The sequence below is a fragment of the Ostrinia nubilalis genome, chromosome 4 (assembly GCF_963855985.1).
Source record: "Ostrinia nubilalis chromosome 4, ilOstNubi1.1, whole genome shotgun sequence".
NCBI classification, from domain to species: domain Eukaryota; kingdom Metazoa; phylum Arthropoda; class Insecta; order Lepidoptera; family Crambidae; genus Ostrinia; species Ostrinia nubilalis.
The window spans coordinates 8,800,927-8,823,721 of NC_087091.1; the positions used below are offsets into that span (position 1 = coordinate 8,800,927).

Below are 22,795 nucleotides of genomic sequence, written 5' to 3' on the forward strand. Positions count from 1 at the left end.
CTTTTTTATTGGGGACCTATCTATTAATTTCAATCATACACCTACTAAATCCGCGACATATTTTTTATAGTGTAAAATCGCAGGACACGAGCTCTTGGTCTACAATTTAATCAAATATTTACTACTCTCTTATTAAAACTACAGCCAACAATCTGATAATAAAGTACTCTATTACGTGAGTAGAACTAGGTAGGTATAGTAAAATAAATTCGTCATTGTTAGTAATTATAACAACAATGGAGTAATATTAAAAAGCACTCATGCTACTGATATTTTTCTTGTCTCCAGATTCACCCACTTCGGCTTCGGGGGGAATGAGGGGATCGATCTTGATGTCGAGGTCTTTCAATGCGTCGTCAAGTATTTTAATCTTTCCGAGTAATTTTTCGGCTTGGAGATTATAGCCTGGCTCTAGCATCTTTCCGCTAGGGTTCATCTTGAACAAGTATTCAGCCTGAAACGTTTAATATAGTGACTAAAGATCTTCAGCCCTTAAAAGAGAACTGAGATCTTTAAATTCAACAATACAAACAAGCTTTAGTCTGTAGCTCCGCTCTCGAGGATATTACATAATCGATGAAACGCCCAACTACTTAGGAACTGTAACTGAATCAGTCCTAGCATAGGTTTCTATTTTTATTATAGGTACTTACCAAGAAGTCAATAGGATCATCCGGCCGGAGCTTAGCCACCTCGAGGAGTGCAGGCGTTAGCGTCGGGAAAATGTGGTGCACCAGGTAGTTCCGCATCGGCTCGCCGGCCGCTGCCAAGGCCGCTTCTTCTTCCTCGCGCAGTAGAGCGTACAATTCGGACTGATAAAACATTTAATTATATACACTGTTTTATCCAAAATTCACTCATCCCTAAACATAAGCTAGACTTGAACAAGCTATCTACATTACTTACCCAGTACTCCATTTTTTCTTCCCTTTCCTCTTTCATCTTTTGCTCGAGTTCTTTCATTGCTTTAGCTTCTTTGGCTCGTAATGTTTCTAGTTCCTCTTTTTCTTTCTTCTCAGCAGCTTCAATAAGGGCTTTAGAGAAATTGAAAATACATTTTAATATATTTCTTACACATAACTGAAATGCAAGAAAATGATGAGGTTGTAGCTACCCAAAAGTTTTCCATAGCGACAAGGCCTTCCCATACGCAAAGCAACAGCAGCATACGAGCCCTTCATTCCATAATCACTGTGCTCCTTCACAGGAACAACTAGTGGGTGTATGTCCAGCTCATCGAAGAAGTTCAGCGGTGACACGTCACGGGAATCTCCAGTTCTGAACTCGCTAAGGCGCTTCAGCACCGCCTCCTCATCGAGACGCGAGTCACCCTCGGGCTGGCGCATAGCTTTCTCACAAATGAAGTCATCACTTGCTTCTAGTGATACAACTATGTCTGTAATTGAATTTTGTATTACCAATGTTATCATGAAGACACGAAATACTTAGGTAAAAAATTGCTTTTCTATTTTTTTAATACCTGGCAACATTTTTTTCAGAACATTGCTATATAAATCTACGTCTTCATCAAATTGTTCTTCTTCGTTTTCTTCCTCTACGTCAGAGTCTTGCTCTTCGCCTTTTTCAAAGACTGTTGAATACAAAATGTAGATATTATTATGTACTCGTAATATTAAGTTTCTACTATGTATTTTGATGCATATTATTCAAATTCTGTGGCCAAATTAGGTATTCGGTACTTACGTGCAGCACACTGTGCCAAAGAGGTGGGGAAGCCATCGAGAACCCATCCCCTATTCAGAGATTCACGACATAAAAGGCGTTGGCGTAGATACCTAAGGATATAAAGACAAAAGAGTGTTTCATCATACCAAAACAAATGTTACGCGCTTGCTACCCACACTTTCATCAATAGCAACTTGCGCTTGCGTCACTGATAAAATGAATGAGCTGTAGAGCTACGAATCAAAAGATAACATCCATCATGCTCGATCAAGCGTAACGTAGAATATTAATTATTTGAAGCTATTTTGCAATATTCGAATTCACATTGTATGCAATTTAAAGCTAAAAATCTTTAATTAACCCCATAACATCTTCGTCGGTCAGCGGCCTACCAGACCGCAGTACTGAGAGGGTGTTCCTCGCGGCCTCTTGAACGCCCTCTTCCTCGCCCGCGTCATCATCGACGTCCGTGGCCGCTGGGTCCTCCTCTTCGCCCGTCGGCGGTGCTAGGGCGGCCATTTCACCAACCTCCCAGTGGCTGACACGCCATGCCTGGAGGCTTGTGAGTGTTAATACTACTACTACTAATGCCACAAAAACTAAAAATAATGACAGTGTTTAATGACGGTTGCGGGTTCTAATTCGACTGGGGCTAATCAAATACATTAGTCACGACACGAGCATAATAATATTTTGAGATTAAAAGAGAGATGGTGTAGGTAAATAGGCAACATTGTGAAAAAAAGATGATAAAGATAATACTTCAAAAGGTTTCTTTTTGATCTGGTTAGTACCAATGTAACACTTTAGTAGAACCATAAATTCGGCCGATTGGTGTAGTGGTTCAGAACGGACACTATGCCGAGAGGTCCCAGGTTCGATTCCCGGCCGGGCTAATACCCATAGTACAAGCTTTGCTTAGTTTGGGACTAAGTAGAGGCGCAGTGTAAAATGTCCAAGGATATTATTTATTATAAATTATTGGGTATCTTAGTACTATTGTCAAAGTGGGAAAAAGTAATCTTACTAACCAAATCTTCTAACATATCTTGAGCAACAGTCTCCGGTGAAATGTAGACCAAGCCGTAGGCCTCGCAGAGGAGTTTAGACAAAGTGGTCTTGCCAACTATTGGAGGTCCATATACAATAACCTTTGAACATAAATTGAAAAGGTACTTCATTATTTCATTTGTTGTACTGGCTGTTTAAAATCTAGGTAGGTAATTGGATGCGATTGCGTGCAAGTTAAAACCACATGTGCAATTGCGCTGTTAGGCGTTATCTCTCTCGTATTAGCTTACAATAATATTTTCTGTTCTAAACATTTGCTTTTTTGTTTGTAACCCTAAGGATAGATACTTTTTATCCATCTATCTACTTTGTAAGTGAATGTAATATTATTATAATGGAATTTATCAATTCCCTTACCGTTAGCAAGAAAGTAGTACCTATCTAAGATGTAATACGTGTATTGAACTGACAACATAGTAGCCAAGAAAATACTTAAACCGCAGCGAAGCCTTGTAACACGGCAGTCGGTAAGCTAATAATTGTTGGACATCACCTTAAAAGGTTTCAGTCCTCTCTCCTTTTTGAACTGCTTCATGAGCGCTGGGACGTTCTCAGCAAAAGTCAGTTCTGAAGTCCATTGGAGGGCCATTGTTTCCACGATAAAAGTTGGTTCCATATTCAAATTCAGGATCATCAGATCGTATATTCTTTGCTAGAAAAAATATAATGAGTTGGTACTTACACAATAGCTCAACGGCAACAATAGCTGAAACGGTTTAGGCATCGGGTTACCGATTCGGGAAGGACGCTACTGATTCGCGCCGAAAACTGCTGACTATTCTGTCAAGCCGACTACATAAACAAAATTTATGCACTTGTAATTTAGCTTACCATGAGGGACTGACGGAAAACTAAGAAAAAACATTTAAGTACGTCGTAAAAGTGTGGATTTATTATGTTCAATTGGTGCGTCATTTGAAATTTTTTCGGCCACACAATGAAAATACGCTTTAAGGCGATTAGAGTCCTCAATCCGCGTCAAATGGGCATTTTGTAAAGCCTACTCCTCTTTTACTGCTGGACAGAAATAGTTGAAAAAAATATATGTTATACAACAGTTCAAGGACTACATTTGTGACGTTTGAATTTTTGCTACGTCTCTTTGTTTTGGATTAAAAAAATAAATACGGGACATCGATTTTTTACTTAAATTCCCTACTCCTCCAAAACGGCTATGTTAATTTAAAAGATTTTTGCACGAATAGACTAGGAATTCTTTAATCTTTAAATGACACGTTGCGTTTTTCAATCGAACATTACTTTCATTCATAAATTTTACTTTTAATAAATTCCGAACGTTTTGCTGTTGAGGGGGCCTTCGCGGGGTGCGGGCGGCAGTCGGCCGCTGGCCTTCAGACGGGGAGGTTGTGTCACTCGCTGCAAACTGACATTAGCGATCAAAATGATTTTTTTCTTTGGCTGAGTTGCACCACCTGACGTGACCTAACTTTGACCGTAGCTTTGGCGATAACCGGTGTTTTTTTTGTATGGAGTTTGACAGATTTTTGACTTTTGTCAAATTTAAAATAAGATGGTGCAACCTAGTCTTTGTTTGACAATAGTTTTTATGTCAGAGTTGTTCATAGAGCACGTTCAGTCAGACGATACGATTGAATTAAGGCATGCTCGGACGCTATTATCTACCTAAATAGAATCTATTAGTGTAAAAAAATCGACTCCAAAAAAAAACGGCACTAGATAAGTAAAAGTTGAAAATATATTCCGTTATTTATTTACTTGGCCTTTGCAATCAGTATCCAAATTAGGAGCGAGTCAGAATCAGTAACTTAATCGATTTACGTGAAGAAAACAATTTATATTTTTCATACTTAGGCTCGGCGCAAATGGGCCATTTAGAATTAGATTTTCAATATGTTTCTTCGCGAAAATACCACAGTTAAAAAAAATAAGATAAAGTGGTATTGATAAATAAAATTGTTCTATAGAGCTTATTAAAAAATGTGGATACTGATTACAAATGCCCGTATATCATGATTGATATTTTCGGAGTCGGTGACAGCCTACCTTTTGGTGATTCGTTTTGGAGTTGGTTTTAATTTTTGGTGAAAATTAATTTATTTCATGCCTTTAGTAGACTATAAGTACTCAATAGACCTTGTTGTTGCCACTGAAGGTGCATAGGTACACAGTACATTGATACCATATTTTTCATATTAAGTGCAAATAAACTTCCCTAAATTACCTAACCATGAAACGTACCTATAGTAGGGTTGCCATAAGTGTGGGGACTCAGACGGGGACATTTAAAGAAAAACTATTAAAGGTAGAAAAAAGGAGCTTTTATTACAACAATAGGTATTAATCAACATTAACCAAAGTATTAAGTATCTGTCAACATTTTTTAATTAGCACACGTTCCCCCTTAGTCTTACTAATAATGGTTGTATAGCGGTGGTATAGCTATACAATCTTTTGACCTTATCTGTCATTGTGACATTTGAATTTGACAGATAAGGACAAAACATTGTATAGCTATACCGCCACTATACAACCATTATTAGTAAGGGGGTATGTAATCAACAAACATAAAATTATCACAATGTTATGTTATTTTTTTAATAAACACAAAATATATCAACAACAAAATAAATATAACATTCTCAACTATGCATGGCATTGTTATTTTTTAAATAAACACAAAATATAATCATCAAATATTATATCCTCGTTTATGCATGGCATTTTTTTTTATTAGTACAAAATATAATAAATTAATCAACAAAAATAAAATCCAGCGGTTAGGAAGCTTCTTAGTCTAATTGTTGCCACTTTTGTGGGCCCATTCATACTTGTCAGATGTTCCCGCTTTACGGAGCAACTCTTTTTGGGACTTCACGTACTTGTAAAACTCAATGCATGTCATCTTGTAGTTGTATATGTGTCACCGGAAAATAACAAGACTCGTAAGTTGATCAATTTTCTAGGTAGTTGATCAACTCTCGGAAAATAATAAACGGCAGTTAAAATGTACTATATAACGCATTGTATTTTAGCTAATTGGTCAACTAAATAAATAATAATAAATCTTTGGACAATTTCACACAGCGCCAGCTAGCCCCAAAGTAAGCAACTTAATGCTTGTGTTATGGGTGCTAGCTTAACGGATATACTACTTATATACTTTTTTTTTTAAATACATAAATATTATACATAGTCACACCCAGACCCGTCACAGAAATTAAAATTCATCATTTCAATTTCTGCCCGGCCGGGAATCGAACCCGAGACCTCTCGGCATAGTAGTCCGTTCTGAACCACTACACCAAACGGCCGTCAACTTACGGTACCTAGCCGTAATTTAATAATTAACTATATTGCTACAAGTAAAATCATCCACAAATAGGCCAATCGTTGCCCAGTGTACTATTTGACGGTACACTATTATCCGTCACTTAATAAACTTTTCTCTGATTGGTCAACAGCATTAATTATAAGCATTTAGCAAGTGTTTATTCATAGAGTTACAAACACTTAGATATGTTGTTTTAATATTTATATTTTAGAAATAGGGATGTTAAAATTCGTCTATGCTATATAGTTAAATAAATGAATGGTCTTGGTTATTCATTAATCGATTGCAGTGAATACTTAGTTATTAGAAACATCACAAAAATCAACTATATTTTTCGATTGTTGACTTTAGTAAACGCATTGAAAATAAATTAATACTTTTTAATTTAAGGAAATAGAACCAGTATTTTTTAGGAATCATTTTTTTGAACACGAAGTCCATGGTATTAGAATATTATCAATAAAAAATTGTTACAATAATATTTGTAATTAAAAAAAACATGTATTTTGTTAAATAACAAAATATTTCTCTAAAAGTAGGTTTTACTAACTGTTAGATAAAAATCGATAGATAAATCGCTATGGTTTAGTAATTATGTGAGATCTCTATAACTTTCAAACTCGAAACGTCATACGAATCATCTTAGGTGAAAAGACTATAATGGCGGCGGCCGGGTGGCGGGGAGCGGTATAAAAGCACGTGAGTCTTTTAACCAATCAACGTACACCTTGCCTTTGTCGGATGATTTAACGGCAAGACGCCGTAAATTAATCAACTTACTAAAATACATACGTTAAATAGTACATTTCAACTGCCGTTTGTTATTTTCCGAGAGTTGATCAACTTCCTAGAAAATTGATCAACTTACGAGTCTTGTTATTTTCCGGTGACATATGCACTGAATTATACTCTCAACTGTCCCCACAGCGAGCTGGTTCCTCTCTTTAGTCCACTGCGAGGTTATCAATGAAAATACCCCAGTTAGTCGCGTTTATTTCTACGTAGGTATATTACTGTTTACCAAGTCCAGCCCTCTATTAAATAACTATGATTTTTAAACGGGGACAAATTGCTTATCGGCCGGGACGCCAGGACACCATGCTTCAAACGGGGACATGTCCCGGCGTACGGGGACGTATGGCAACCCTAACCTATAGGCTATAATAATTAAAAAGTTTCGTCGATAAAAACTGAAATCTACACTAATATTATAAAGAGGAAAACTTTGTTTGTTTGTTTGTTTGTTTGTTTAGTTGTAATGGATAGGCTCAAAAACTACTGAACCGATTTTAAAAATTCTTTCACCATTCGAAAGCTACATAACTCACGAGTAACATAGGCTAAATTTTATTTTGGAAAAAAATAGGGTCCCGTAAAATATTTGGGATTTTCATAAGACGTGGAAAAGCGCCATCTATCGTCATTGCTTAAAATCTTCTTGCGCCTGACAAAAATTTTTGAGGTTCGTAAATATTCATGAAGGCAAAGCTGTCAAACGCCATCTATCGACATCATTAGTAAATTAGTAACTAAATATTACATGTATAGCCTGACCAGGAACATAAAAACCCTGGCATAGAGGCGCTTCAATTGCATTTGATAGTGCAACACTGAGTACAGTCGTACATGTGTTAAATTAATAGGCTAAATTTATGTATCAGGATTCAGGATTACGGGCTAATTTGATATTTTCATAAATGAACGAAAAATATTATTAAAGGTAACCTGGTTTAAATAAATTAAATGAAACCATCAATCGAGCTAGTAGGATTTATTTTATTATTCATCAATAATCAAATTCAGAACTTGAATATTCAACTGCAATGTCTGCTCATGAACGCTTCAAACTCGGTACTTCTTTCCCAATTCCATAAAATTCAAAACTTAGAAAGTAACAAAAAACTTTAAAATGTGTAGTTGAAACAGACTACAGCTAATTTTCATAGTGGACTGTACTATACGATAAACAAGTCAGTCAATTTGACAACCTTTGTCGGAAACATTATTCAATGAAAATATTGTCCGAACCCTTAGTATTTCTCTTCGACAAATACATTAACACACCGTGAACCACTTTTCTTTCACGACTATAAAAATATTTTAGCAATTTAATTCACAAAATCTATTGCACACATTTAAAATAAAGTTTGTTTACACTTTGACAACAATAGACTGACATGCAAGGTGACATGTCAATGAAGTTTTCAGTTACTGTTGCCATTAAAAGAAATTAGTACCATTAGTTTTCCGCAACATGGCGAGGGTTTTTATGTTCCTGGTCAGGCTATAGATACTATGAATAGCGCTGTTCGTAAATAATATTGAAAATTTAATAAATAAAGATATTTTATGTAACTGAACCATTCACTGTATGTACCTATTTGAATCATTCACTGTGTTTAAACGAGCAAATCAAAGTGTTAATTATTAGTGACTTTTTACAAACTTCCTTGCAAATTCTTCCTTACTATGTGCCGCCATCTACCGAGATGAATATTAGGGTACGGTTCAGCGGCGGACAAATGGGATGGGCGCGTGGGCGATTGTAGTTAAATAGGATAAGAATTACCTACTTCGTTTTTATTTTCTGTATGCAATTTGTAAATTTTTTGGTAGGGTCTTTATTTTAATTACTTAGGTTGGTAGGTACTTACTTATTTGATTTTAATGATAATTACTATAGGTAGGGGAACCTGTTGTACTTAGGCCAGTTTTTTGAATTTTGATTTTTTGAAAAATAATGGTGATAGTTAAACTTGTCTAGTGCAGTTATATTTAAAGATCATTTAATTAACTACATAATTCATTCATAAAATTGTGTATAATTTTAAAAATTTGGGCATACAAGTTGCTAGAAAAAAAAAGGGAAAACTGTCCTAGGTACAACAAACCAGATGTACCTTGGACCGTGTACGTTGTACCTATTTAAATTTAAATAAATGCTTATATTCGCTTCAATTTGTTAATTTTCTGTTAAATTATTATTTGAAATACCAATTATTACAGTTATTAGCAACAATATCTAAGTAAAATATTTTTAAAAAAAGATCCTCATCCATATTTTTTGTACTATTTATTTTTCACAATTTTTTGGCAACAAATCACTTAAGTTTAAGCCGGCTCTCCAGTCCATGTTTAGCCTTACACAATCAACAAAAATATGACAATATTCAACATTTTTTCTAGAAAATTTTGTTGAATGTTGATATTACGTTACGTCGTGTAGGACAAAATACGCGCTGGAGTGGCTTTAACTTGCAATCTAGTTTTTTTTATTTCTTATCATTTAACTTAAATTCTAGCAAAATATCCATTAAAACCGCTTTATCAACAAAAATTATCTTAAGAAAGTCATATGAAGAGACATTAAACGTAAATTTAAAAAAACATTAGAAATTAAAAAAATATATATCAAAAACAGACTTTAAATTGCTATTTTGAGGTCTTCGGGGCATTGTTTCTATAACAGTATAATTTGTTTTTTTTATTACAATAAAATTCTCATTAAAACGTAATGAAAATCAGTGACCAAGGTACATCGCTAGTTGGGTGGTCAAGGTACAACATTACGACTACTTCACTTAATAAGCATAATAAACCCACTTCCATTTGAGCTTAGGATCTGAAACTCATATCGTCCAGTAGCTAAATATATAAAGATTATGTTCTAACTATAACCATTTTGTCAAACATGCAACATTTTTCATAAATTGACATGAAGTAAACCTCCAAAATCTCACTGCGTCAGTGTAAAATATTAAATTACCATTTTTTCTTGTACTTGCACGGCGTCGGCGAATCTTAGCTAACTTCACGTTAATGTTGACAAATAACGTATGTAATACCCTAGACAACTTTTCATAAAACCTCATAATTTAAAAAATATATACAATTGTTTTAGGTACAACTATGTCCAAGGTTCAACAGGTTCCCCTACGTATAATTTTAGTAGAAAGAAAGGTCATTGAATGACTAAGTGACTCACTCACTCATCACGAAGTCTCAGAAACTACAAGTCTCAAAAGAGTTCTCAGGGGTTAATGGTCTATTCCACCTGGCTTTGATCACCAAGATGATCAAAGTGGAGTCCAGTTAAATTATATTTTTAGTGTTCTTTGATCACCATAAATAAATCATACCTCTGAATTGTCACATACATGTCCAATTTGTTTATTGCGGTTTTTAGAAAATATCAAAAATGTTACAAAACAAAATATGTAGTACAACAATTGGACATGTGACTATTCAGAGGAGGTGTGATTTGTTTGTAGATGATCAAAGGACACTAAAATAATAATTTAATTAGAGTCCACTTGGCTCACCCAGGTCATCGTATCCGTGGGTGATCAAAGGCACAGAATAAATCCAAAGGACACTAAATTGTCGCTGTAAGTCCACTTTGATCACCTGGCTAATCAAAGCCAGGTGATCAAAGTGGAATACACCTCCTTTTAGAACGTAGGTAGTCACTAAGACGAAATTTTGCAAAATTCAACCCTTATGGGAGTTAAAAAGGGGGTTAGAAGTTTGTATTGCAGTCCTCGGTTTTTAAAGTAAGAGACTTGAAAGTTAAAGTGTATGCTCAGTGCTCACTATGATCTCTAGATATTGTGGAGGTGTACATATACTGTACGGTACACTGTGGTACTGTGTACACATCGGTTTGCCGACCGACGATATTGTGGTCATGGCAGAATCGTTGGAAGATCTTGGCACAATGCTCGAAGACCTTAATCGATTTTCCCAACAGGTAGGCCTGAGGATGAACATGGACAAAACGAAGCTTATGCCGAATGTCCATGTTGCGCCCTACCCAGTTTCAGTTGGGAGCTCAATTCTCGAGATTGTCGACAAGTAGGTATGTCTACCTCGGACAAACGATCCAGCTAGGTAGGTCCAATTTCGAGAAGGAGGTCAATCGTCGAATCCAACTCGGCTGGGCAGCGTTCGGGAAACTACGCAACATCTTTTCGTCCAAAATACCTCAATGCCTGAAGACTAGAGTGTATAACCAATGTGTGTTACCAGTGATAACTTATGGCTCGGAAACGTGGCCTCTCACTATAGGCCTTATACAGAAGCTCAGCTGCACAGCGTGCTATGGAGAGGGCTATGCTTGGTGTTTCTTTGCGAGATCGAATCAGAAATGAGGAGATCCGTAAACGAAACAAAGTCGCTGACATAGCCCGACGGATTAGCAAGCTGAAGTGGCAATGGGCAGGGCACATAGTACGCAGAACTGATGGCCGATGGGGAATGGTTCTGGAATGGAGGCCGCATACCGGAAAACGTAGCGTGGGACTTCCACCTACAAGGTGGACCGACGACATCGTAAAGGTAGCAGGGAAGCGCTGGACGCAGGCCGCTTCCAATCGATCAACATGGAAAGCATTGGGGGAGGCTGAAATGGTGGTGGTGGTGGTGGTACATATACTGAAAATGTATCATTAGAAATCAACTACGGGGGCTAAGGAGATAAAAGGAGGGTTGGAAGTTTATATTATGAAAGTCCTATGTTTTTAAAGTAAGAGAGTTGAAATTTAAATGTATGCGCTATAGATGCTAAGAGCGGATTTTACGAAACTCCACCCCTAATGGAGTAAAACGAGGTCCACGCGTACGAAGTCGCGGGCGGCCGCTAGTCCTCTTATAAAATGATGAATTTTGGGAGCATTTCATGAAACTAAAATTATTAGCATACAAAAACTTGTATAAAAAAAAAAGATTTTTTCTTTTAATTTATTTTTTTATTTATGATGCGGAATTTGCTGCGGCGTAGTAGCAAAGATTTTTTGTTATGTAGCTCGTAATAATTTCGAAGAATAGGGATGTTCCTGGGTAAAGCAAGAGTTTGAATTAGTCCGTCGGTCAACTTACCAAAAAAATACTTTAAACGTATTTTTCACTTTTTTAAACTTATGAAAATTTAAAGAGATAAAGCACGCCAAAGTTCAGAAGAGGCCCATGACGTTAAGGCGTGCTTAAAATTGTTGCGATTTGTGACGTCACGCGGAATTTCATCGCATCATAACTTCGTAATTACTTGTTTGTTGACAAATAAAAATATCCCGTGTCCAATATTTTTTCATAGTGTACGGACGGACGTGACGGACTAAAAGTGTGAAACTAGCCTATTCCTACGGCCAAATTCCACCTCCATCATCAGACCCTGTTTGCCTTTGAGAATTGAAGTAGGTAGGTACTCGTGATTTTTAAAGTAGCTTACTTACATAATATTACTTACTTATATTTATATAAATAAATAAATACAAATCAAACGAGCCTAAACTGGCTCGTTTAATCCCGGAGTTGCTATGGGGCCACTGGCATTCCAGCTCTATCATCAGATCGACTCCATGTCATCACAATATTGCATTGTCATCCGAATTACATGTATATCCAAAATTTTAACTCAATCAGTTGTTGAAGGATTTCTAATAAAAAGACGAGATTAAACACATTTTCAGTTTATTCTTCATAAGTGACACAAAGAGAATGACAATAGACAAAAGAAGAAACATTATTTACTTTTTTAAACCATAGACAATAGGTACTACTATGTGTTCCAATACCTACAGTAGTCGTCAGAAAGTTGGTCTAACAAATTCAGCTTGCATGATTTCACCCGAAGTTACCTACATATAGGTACATGTTCAAATTTCGAGAACGGCTGAACCGACAAAAACATTAGAAAATTTAAGAAAAAAAAAAATACCTCGTACAAAATGTTCATGGATTGTGTTATTTTTATTAAATAGGTACCTTTACGCCTGAGTTAATGACACCGACATCAAGGTTCATCAATACAAGTTTAAAATAATAGGCAGTAATGTCATGAAAAAAGAGCTTCTATTCTGTATCTACCTATGCTCGTGTAATTTTGATCGGTGTCAAATCGGAGTTTTCGTGCGGGGTGCGCGGGTGTTTCACGCGGCGTGAAGGTCAAACGCCCAAGGTCATTGAGGACTCTAATCGCCTTAATTATGACCTCACCAATAACCGAGCCGCCAAATTTATTTATTTCAACTAAAGGTATAGATCATCCAGCTTACGTCTATCTCTTTGATCAAAAACGCATCTTCTTGTGGTATGCATTTGAACATTCCAGAACCTACGATACGGCCGAGCGGTTTCACTATCTGAAAATGTTAATAAGCACTTAAGTCGTTTATGAATGAGTACTTAATGATAAAAGGTACATATTGTTCAATAACAAGTAATACCTCTCGTTGCTTTGTAATGATTTGTTCTACAGCCAATATGTATAGTTTCTTAGGAAAATCAGCAATCAAATTGTAAACAATTCTGAAAGAAGAAACGCAATATTTAAAATGCACCTGCAATGTCTTTCAATTAAACATTTTAAATTTTGTAATGCATGCTACGTCATGCTGGTATTGTTGATTATTAATGAATGACATTAGCTGAGAAGCCGATAGATGACAAATGAGCTCTTGTTAATAATTAATTATGATAATTATTAATTGAACTACTTAACATTAACTCAAATAGGTAACTATTACGAGAATATACTAACTGTGCAAGATCAATAACGTTGATAAGGGGAACAACATTGCCGCCGCGACCAAGTATTGGCAGAACTTTTTCACATTCCCAAGCTTTTTGGAACCAGTAGAATAGGACATCTTCGCGTCCACCGTATGTAACGCCAGACCCAATAATCAGCGCTCTGATAAAGTAAAATTTAAGTCTTAGATAAAAAATAGAGGCAAAAAATAACACTTCATATTGGCAATAGTAGAATGGACTGGTGAGAGTGTTCTTGGGAGACTGCATAATAGAATTATCTACCTATTATGACTCATAACAATTAGTCATATAGTCAAAGCGTCGATGTGCCATTAATGGAACAATGTCTTGTCTGGTAACTCACAGAAAAACTGTTTGTCCCACATTTATGCTGAGAAAAAAGTTAATGTCGTAATTGACGCATGTATGCACATAAATACAGTGTCTGTGCACATAATGCAATATCGTCACAGATACGCTCAGACGCCTCCGGATACGATAGCGTTACATCAACAAACATAATCTCGTGTAACTAACGTATCTAATCTTACAAACCCAATTTGAGATCTATATTTTCTGGCAATGCTGATTACTTCGTTTTCTACGTCATAGTGCATTTTGTAGTTCGGATGCGGCTTTCTTTTACGAAAATCTGACTCAATAAACGGCATATCCGGGGTATCCTGGAATGTTTTATAAAAATACATAATGATAAAATATTTCAACTTGCACGTAATAATAACGATATACTCGTACTATTCTAGTTGAAACAATGTATGTATTGGTTAATTACCGGATCTAATGGCTTAGTGCTCGCCCATGTCATCACAGTAGATATCAGAATCAAATATCTTTTTTTGGATTCACCTCCGCCGTCATCAACGTCAGATACATTACCGGCCGGTGTTTGCTTTTCCAATAAATCTTTTAAAACTATAACAACAAGAACTTTAACTACCTAAATCACCTTCATGAATGCAATTTATATTGTTTTCTACTTTGTTACTATTGGCTGTATTAGCTTCTATAACTATAATCGTAATCAAAAGGTAATTAAATATACTAACGTTTCATGTAATCCATCGCAACGGCAAGTTCGTCCCTATCATAGCTGATGTCTAAAATAACTGTGCCGCTTGTCAACATTTGTGGTAAGCACTCAGTTTTAAGTACGATTCTAGCGACATTATCAATGCTTTTGATTCTTGTGTCAGCTACTGTACCTGATGTGGAAATTTGAAAAATGAAAATGAAAATACCTGTTATATTGTAAGGTTATTTTCACATACTAATAGTAGTAATAGCACAGAATAATAATCATTACTATAATACGTTCCGGTGAATAATATTTATGAGAACGTCAGCCTCCCCAACTCATCTAGGCTAAAATCATCTTTTACCTCTAATAAAATAGAGAGGGTTTCGTGTTCCTGTAGTGAAGACTAAATGATTTGCTGATGATGATAATCTGGTGAGCTACACGCGTGTCCAATGCTATTTAATATGGGAATTAGAATCACACCTATAATTTCATACTGCTGTTCTGGTGGTGGAGGTGCCGCTGGCTCCATATCTTCACCAACGACTGTCTGAGACGTCTCTCTTGTTGATACTACAGCATTCTTTTCTAAAACTTTCGACACTTCTTTTAAAATATACTCTCCATGATAAGAATCGAGATTATTGATATAGTATCTCTTAAAAGAGAACAAGGTCTCCAACTCCGACGTAGATTTATCGGAAGATATTTTATCCATGGATTTCTTCATGATTTATTTTAAAATATTGAACAACTCACAATATCGCATTCAACTGACATGAGTATTTGACTTGATTTGACTTGACAGACATATTTGCCGGTTGTTATTTTGTATGTCCATAGTTTTATTCCAGGATCCAAGTAACGGTCTATGGTCTACTAAACCCAAAAACGTTTGTTTATAAAGATAATGAGCAGCTTTCATGAAAGGGCCATATAGTCCAGTAGAATTAGATTTTAAATCGGAAATAATTCCTACAAAAGATTTTATTGCTTTAATGGCTTCATTGGTTTCCCATTAAGACTCTCCTAGGTTTTCGACTTCGACGGAGTTGTGCTTAAGTGGTGGGGGCCCCCGAAAGGGGCGCTTTTTCGGTTTTCCGGTTATACCGCGTAAAGGACTTACCCTATCGAAAAGTGGTCTTCCTGACGGTTGAAGGGCATTTAATCCTGCATTATATAAGACCAAATTCATATGTTTTGGACAAACCGTTCTCGTGCAAATGTTCGGCAAAGTAGTAAATATGTGTATAATTAATGACCCTCTCCACGTCCAATAGCTCGTCACCCGTAGGCTCCCAAGCCTTGTAAAGGGTCGCCTTAACCAGCGTATCCCTGTCAAGGCTCACGAGTTGGATTCGCTTATCCTTGTTCGTCCCAGCCGTTCCTTAACTGCGGTTGCTGCACCTCTTCCTGGCACTATCCTGAACGACTCTGTGTTACCTAATGTGGCTGCCCCTCTTCCTTGTACCCTCCTGTACGATTGCATTGCTTAGCCAAATGCCTGGTCCAAGGGTCGACGCCACAAAATCAACTTCGTACGCGTGAAAATAGTTTAAGTACTATTTTCCGTGCTTGCAACATTTTTCTTTACTGCTACGCCTCTATTAGTCGTAGAGTGATTGTATATATCCTATAGCCTTCCTCAATTTATGAGCTATTCAACACAAAAATAATTATTTCAATCAAACTAGTAATTCTTGAGATTAGCGCGTTCAAACAAACAAACAAAAAACTCTTCAGTGTTTTAATATGAACTTGTTGTTGTTGATTTTTGGCGTCGAACCTTAGACCAGGCATACGACTAGGCAATGTAGTCGTGCAGGAGGATACAAGGAAGAGGGGCAGCCACAGTAGGTAACACAGAGTCATTCAGGTGACTGCCAGGAAGAGGTGCAGCAACCGCAGTTAAGGAACGGCTGGGACGAACAAGGATAGGCGCATCCAGCTCGTAAGCCTTGATAGGGTTACACTGATTGAGGCGCTCCTTTTCAAGACTTGGAAGCCTGCGGGTAACGAGCCATTGGACGTGGAGAGGGTCATTAATTATACACATATTTTCTACTTTGCCGAACATTTGCACGAGAACGGTTTGTTCTAAACATATGAATTTGGTCTTATTTAATGCAGGATTAAATGCCCTTCAACCGTCAGGAAGACCACTTTTCGATAGGGTAAGTCCTTTACGTGGTATAACCGGAAAACCGAAAAAGCGTCCCTTTCGGAGGCCCCCACCACTTAAGCACAACTCCGTCGAAGTCGAAAACCTAGGAGAGTCTTTATGGGCAACTAATGAAGCCATTAAAGCACATAAATCTTTAGTAGGAATTATTTCCGATTTAATTCATTTTTGTGTTTAATTCTACTGGCCTAATAAACGTTTGGTTAAGACAAAATAAAAGAAATATTAATGAAGATAACATAGTTTATTGTCCAGCATAATAAAATACATTGACCACATAAACATACTCTAAGTATCCTAAGTTTATAGATATTGAACAGTGAATAAAAATATTGCATATTTGTGGACATAATATACATAGGTTTATTAGGTATTTGTTGACGTTTTTTACATTTTTATTGTTCGTTCAGCAGCAGGCGTTGCATTAATGCATATCAAATTGTCGAAGTGGTATCTAAATAATGTATCTCTTTATTATAGACTTGCAACTGCTCTAACCTGATAGTCAACAGCAGCTACATGGTAGTAATCCCGTCAGTAATAATAACTATCAACAGCAGCTGTTCTAAACCAAAATAAAATTAATAAGATAGGTACCTTTTCAAACGTCAACAATACCAACCAAATAATATTCGTTGATTCAACTAAAATACTTAACACTACACGGCTTATAAACTAAATTAATGTTCTTAATATTTCTAATTTAACATTTTAAGTAAGTAATACATTTCAATTATGTTATAATTATACGTAAATACATATACATTATGAAATTTCATCGTAAAACATATTTTCAGATAAGTTATTGCTCCGTTCCTGTTGTAAATTAATGTGTTTCAACCAATGACTTCAATATATTTTTCAAAAAAAATATGAGTATGGTTACATGAAAGAGTTGAATGAATAATTTTTATCAAAAAACATATTTTACTGAACTCGGTTGTGAAATTGCGATGGGTTCGCATAATGTTTTTATTATTAAATAAAAGTTTAAAAAATCCATTTAGGATTAACAATGCATAAAACTTACATCGGTAAATGTCCAAATTAATTATTTATTAAATAAATGTCATGTTACTATTATTAAAATAATTCAATTAATTCTGCGGAAAGAAATTCAAAATGTTACACTTACTAAGTTAATATATTTAATTAAAATAATATTCAGTAATTTTTTAAAACCAAATTATGTAAGTACAGTCATTGTTTAAAATTCGAGATAAAAGTAAATAAAGGCTTTTGAAACTCCCGTTTACTAAAACGATACTAAAGTTTACTCTATGGCCTCTCATCGTTAGAAAATAGATTTGTTTGCATTTACGATATTGTGATTAACAGAAAGGAAATAATTAACGATATTTTATTCCTATCACAGAAGTCATAAAGATGACAAATTGAATAATTTCGTAACTTCGTGCATCGTTTTAGCAACCGGAGAATGTTGTTATTTGTATGCAATAATTGCAACTATAAAATATAAAGGCAGTAAAGGCCAGATATCTCTATTCCTTAATATACTAGCATATCTAGTAAATCAACTACATTTTATAAAACTTTTTATTTTAATAAGTAGGTATATTGTTATCATAATTGATCCCATTATATTCCCAAGCACCATTATCATTAACATATTCGACTACATTTTATTGAACATAAATTATTGGCACAATTGGCTATTAGTAAAAAACTATGAACCGTTTGATCTATGTATAAATTTGGAATGTTAGTGTAGTTTGTCAGTCCTGAGTATATTGTAAAAATATGGCACCTGCGGTTTTTTAAAGTTGCATGATAATAATACTGACAAATTCATTGTACTAAACGCTAATAAATGGAAATATATTTGTTACTTACTTTTAAATAGCATTACATACAATTGGACGGGTAATCATAAGTACTTTCAATTTAACATCACATTGGAATGTGTAAAAATAGGCTAGCTACACCTCTGTGCTTTCAATCTTCCTCAAGAATAATAATTGGAAATGAAAACATTAAGACAAATTAGGCCCTAATGAGAATGTGATTAAACTTAATAATTGCTCAAGGAGGCATTTTGCATTTTCCCATTATGATTAAGTATAGGAATAGCAGGAAATCAAACTGAGCGTTGACGTAATTGGTAACGAAATGAAGCATACAATTTTCGTATGTAACGTCGTAAATATTCACTGCAAAACAAAGCACCATTTTAAAATTATTTAAACTTCTGCTACAAAATCTAATAATGTTAAATAAAATAATAAAAAATCACTTCACCTTAAACTTTAAACCATAAAATTTAAGTACAAATCCCTTTGCATGTTGCTTACTGAAAATAATATGAAAGCACTTAAAGTTTGTGAAGTGACTACCTATACATTCTTTAATTTTTGAGTACCTACTAAACCACTCTCGCTTTAGGTTTCTTTCGAAACTTAAAAGCGAAATGACTGTAAAATTTAGAGAGCACATTAGATATAAAACAGAAAATTTTAATTTATAAATTGAACAAGACGCGCGTAAGATACGATCAAATAACATTTACTTTATCAAAAATATGATTTATTCATAAATCATTACGAAAACCATGATTAAGGCACAAGTACATTGCAAGACAATATTATTAACTAATCTGCATAAATTGTATCGTATCAACATCGTAAAAATAACCATCACCTTCACTCAAAATTTAGAGTTGAGTAGTAATTACAGATTTTCTGTGAATAATGGTTATATCTTTTTCCCCGATACCAGAAGGAGAACTAGGTTCAGAAGACACTAGCCACGGAGATAAAGATGATATTGGTTGCGATTTAGGAGTCAAATCTTCCTTTCGCTCCACTGGTTTCGGAGTAGCCAGTTTCGGCTGAGTATGTGGCGGCTCCACCACAACGATAGACACGTACTGAGAACTGTTTCCATTTGTAGCTTGAGGTTCATTTAATATTTTTGGAGATGGTGTCGATGGCAACGATAAATTTATATTGGGCGATTCATTGATAATCTTCACTTCATTTTCGCGAGCTTTCAATATATTGTTACATTTCAATTGCCCTGGCGGAAGAGCTTTAGTTGACGATAGGAAATATTTCGATTGATTGTTAGGCACTTCTTTATCATTTGAAGAATCAACTTGATCTCTTTTGACTTCGTTTTTGCTGTCATCACTATTCAACTTCTCCTTGACTAAACTCATGAGTAGATCATTAAGGGGATTAGAATCTGCCACTGGTGAACAATTGCAAGGTGGTTTGTTGATTACTAGTTGAGTCAAGTTAATTTTCTTCTCTTCAACAGCAGGTTTGTCTACCTTGAACAAAACTTTGTTACTAATAGCATCATCCTTGGAAATGTGTACTTCTTCAGCTGGTTCATCATTAAGTACATTTTTAGTAGAGCATTCACCAATTTCCACGTCCTTGGAATCATGTTCAACATACGATTTCTGTGATTTTGCACTACTCTTTCTGGATAAGGGTTCAACTTCAGGCACAAGCAAAGCTGTTTCTGATGATGTACTCGGCACTTCAGCAGCAGTTTCGGAAGAAGTTTGTGCCTCTGGTTTGGAAACACTGTTTTGTTTTTCACGTTCTCGTAGCACGTGACTTTGTCTACGAGCAAATCGTTGACTCGGGCGTCGTTCGAACTGGACAGTACGGCGAGCACGATTTTGCTGAGTTGTTTGATATTCTGTTTTGCCAGAATATTGAAATCTTGATCCCATTCTGAAAAAGTTTTGCCTGGCAGAAGGTCCTTTCACTGGTGCTCTTAAGCGGAAGAAAGTGTGATGTTCAACAGCACATTTCCACAGGTGTTTACAGGCTTTTTCATTGTGTAGCCTAAAAACAAATGTATGTTCTTGTTCTCGGCCCTGGTCATCATCTTCAACAACAACTAATGTAAGTTTCTTCTTTTTGAAATCTAGCTTACTTATTTTAGGCCAAAAGAATAATCCGATTTTCTGAGGTCCTTCAAAAACGAGTATTCCGGTAGGAGTCAACCCTAGGTGATATTCACAGCCATCCTTACCCAGTACAATATGCATATCCACACCATACATTTCCAGCCACTTTGCTTTATTCAAATAATTAACTTCAGCCTGAGCTGGTGTTAGTCCTTTGCATTTCTTGTATTCCTCCAAGATTTCAATTTCCATTTCTTCTGTTTGATTGGGCACAAACCTAAACTCAGAGACTGTGGCAGGAGTGTGTACAGCTTCATCAAAGTCTCCTAATTCAGACTGAAGGGCTAATGCCGCAAGTTCCACAGCTGTACAATGCGGACATTCTAGTTTGCTCTCTAAAATATCCTTCTTCAATTGCAGAAAGAATTGATATCTAGTAAGCTCCTCTCTAAGATTGTTTGGTTCCGAAGAATAAAATTTTACTTTTAATCTCAAAGTGTAAGGCGGACCAATTTTCACTTGTTTTTTAATTGTTTTAGTGGGATCAAGCCAATGCTTTACATTATTGGTGTCAGTAAATTGAAGACCAAAGTAATCTTTCTCTATCAAGTCTAGTGAATAAAAAACTTGTTCATAGAGATCAGCTGCACTAGCTTTTTTAGACAAGTTTATGGATAGATCAGTATCATCAAGTAACATTACCTTACATTGTATAAAGTTTTTGTTGATTGATGTTTTTGCTCCTTGTTTATTGCGGTTTTGACTTGACGAGCGACCTCTCCTGCTGAGGAAGCGCAGCATCTTGAGGCACCCTCAGCAATCAAATCTGTAAGCAAAGGTTTTCTAAGTATACTCATTTTATAAAAAGGTACTAACTGCCACAGCGCAACAATATCAAATCCAAACGATTTATAAATTTGATACTGTACTATGTTAATATCAAATCCAAACGATTTATAATTTTGATACTGTACTATGTTGTTCATATACTGGTCAGACAGGAACATTTTTACTTTGTATAAAGTTGTCCTCTATAGAGGCTCTGGATTTGAGCCATTGTCTTTTTCTAACATATTCTTTTTATTTATTTTTTATGTATGTTTCATTTTAAATGCAATAAAATTATTTTAGCTTTAATAAAAATAAATTGAATTTATTCAAAAGCGGTAGCTTGTAATAATACATACTTTGATAACCTTGAACATTAAACTTGAATTATGTATCAAGACTTAATGAAAACATAAAACAGTGACCCCTATCCTATAAAACATACTTCTCTTTTAGATTTTGTTGACTGTACTTGATGGCTGATAGTGCTACATTCTTGAAGGTATTAGATTGTCTTCAATTTTAAATATGAAATGAATTACTTATTACTTAAAAAAAACTGTTAAAAGCTTAAACCAATACAGTTAACTAAAACGCCATTATTGCCATAGATCCTCGTAAGTACGGACAGCAACGGGTCAAACCATCGCATAAAAACTTGATTGTGCAAACACGACTCCCAGTCAGACAAGTGTTTTGAGGAATTTGTATGGCAATTTTAACACAACTATAGTAACAGTTACAACTAAGGAAAAATTACTTACTTGTTAGATAAAACCAGTTTATGTCACAATGTATGTCAACACAATGAAAATAAGTTAAATTTTATAAAAACTTCGAATAATTCATGACATCCACCCACAAAAATAATCCAATCAACACATTCTCGATTCAACGAGCGAACGAGTAAACAGCAAATGAAATGTCAAATGTCGTCATCAAAAAAGCCAACCAAGTGACAGTGTCACAGTTAGGGATGTTCCGATACCACCTAAGTATCGATACCTACTCATTTCGATAATACTCAAATCTTTTTTCGATACTACTTAAATAAGTACTCCTAAAGTATCGATACTTACTGATATCGATACTTTTTGGAACTTTTATTTTGTTTTATTATTTTGAGGGTGCTATCAATGAACGCTGAAGGACAATAATTTAAACAAAATTGAGAAGCAAACAACTATTTATTTATCGGTTTATGCCATGATAACATTGGAATAAACCGATGAATTTGATGATTACAATTAATAAAATTAC

At 35.4% G+C, this 22,795-nt stretch overlaps 2 protein-coding genes and 1 long non-coding RNA gene across 3 annotated transcripts in view; all 3 read right to left on the reverse strand.

Annotated features, from left to right (window-relative positions):
• The window catches only part of LOC135088629 (uncharacterized), a 92,259-nt gene that overhangs the window by 47,839 nt on the left and 21,625 nt on the right, over positions 1-22,795 (reverse strand). The window lies entirely within an intron of this gene.
• LOC135088624 (adenylate kinase 7-like) lies at positions 93-15,418 on the reverse strand. The gene is made up of 16 exons (XM_063983536.1): positions 15,123-15,418; positions 14,668-14,823; positions 14,394-14,533; positions 14,156-14,283; positions 13,608-13,760; positions 13,294-13,375; positions 13,123-13,209; positions 3,251-3,409; positions 2,718-2,837; positions 2,048-2,238; positions 1,705-1,796; positions 1,481-1,591; positions 1,115-1,396; positions 907-1,034; positions 654-812; positions 93-454 (listed from the first exon to the last, which is right to left on the reverse strand). The coding sequence occupies exons 1-16, from the start codon at positions 15,367-15,369 to the stop codon at positions 248-250; spliced, it is 2,442 nt and encodes an 813-aa protein (XP_063839606.1). The 5' UTR covers positions 15,370-15,418; the 3' UTR covers positions 93-247.
• LOC135088621 (band 4.1-like protein 5) lies at positions 17,047-22,440 on the reverse strand. Its single transcript, XM_063983531.1, has 2 exons — positions 22,300-22,440; positions 17,047-21,533 (listed from the first exon to the last, which is right to left on the reverse strand). The coding sequence occupies exon 2, from the start codon at positions 21,506-21,508 to the stop codon at positions 19,493-19,495; it is 2,016 nt and encodes a 671-aa protein (XP_063839601.1). The 5' UTR covers positions 21,509-21,533; positions 22,300-22,440; the 3' UTR covers positions 17,047-19,492.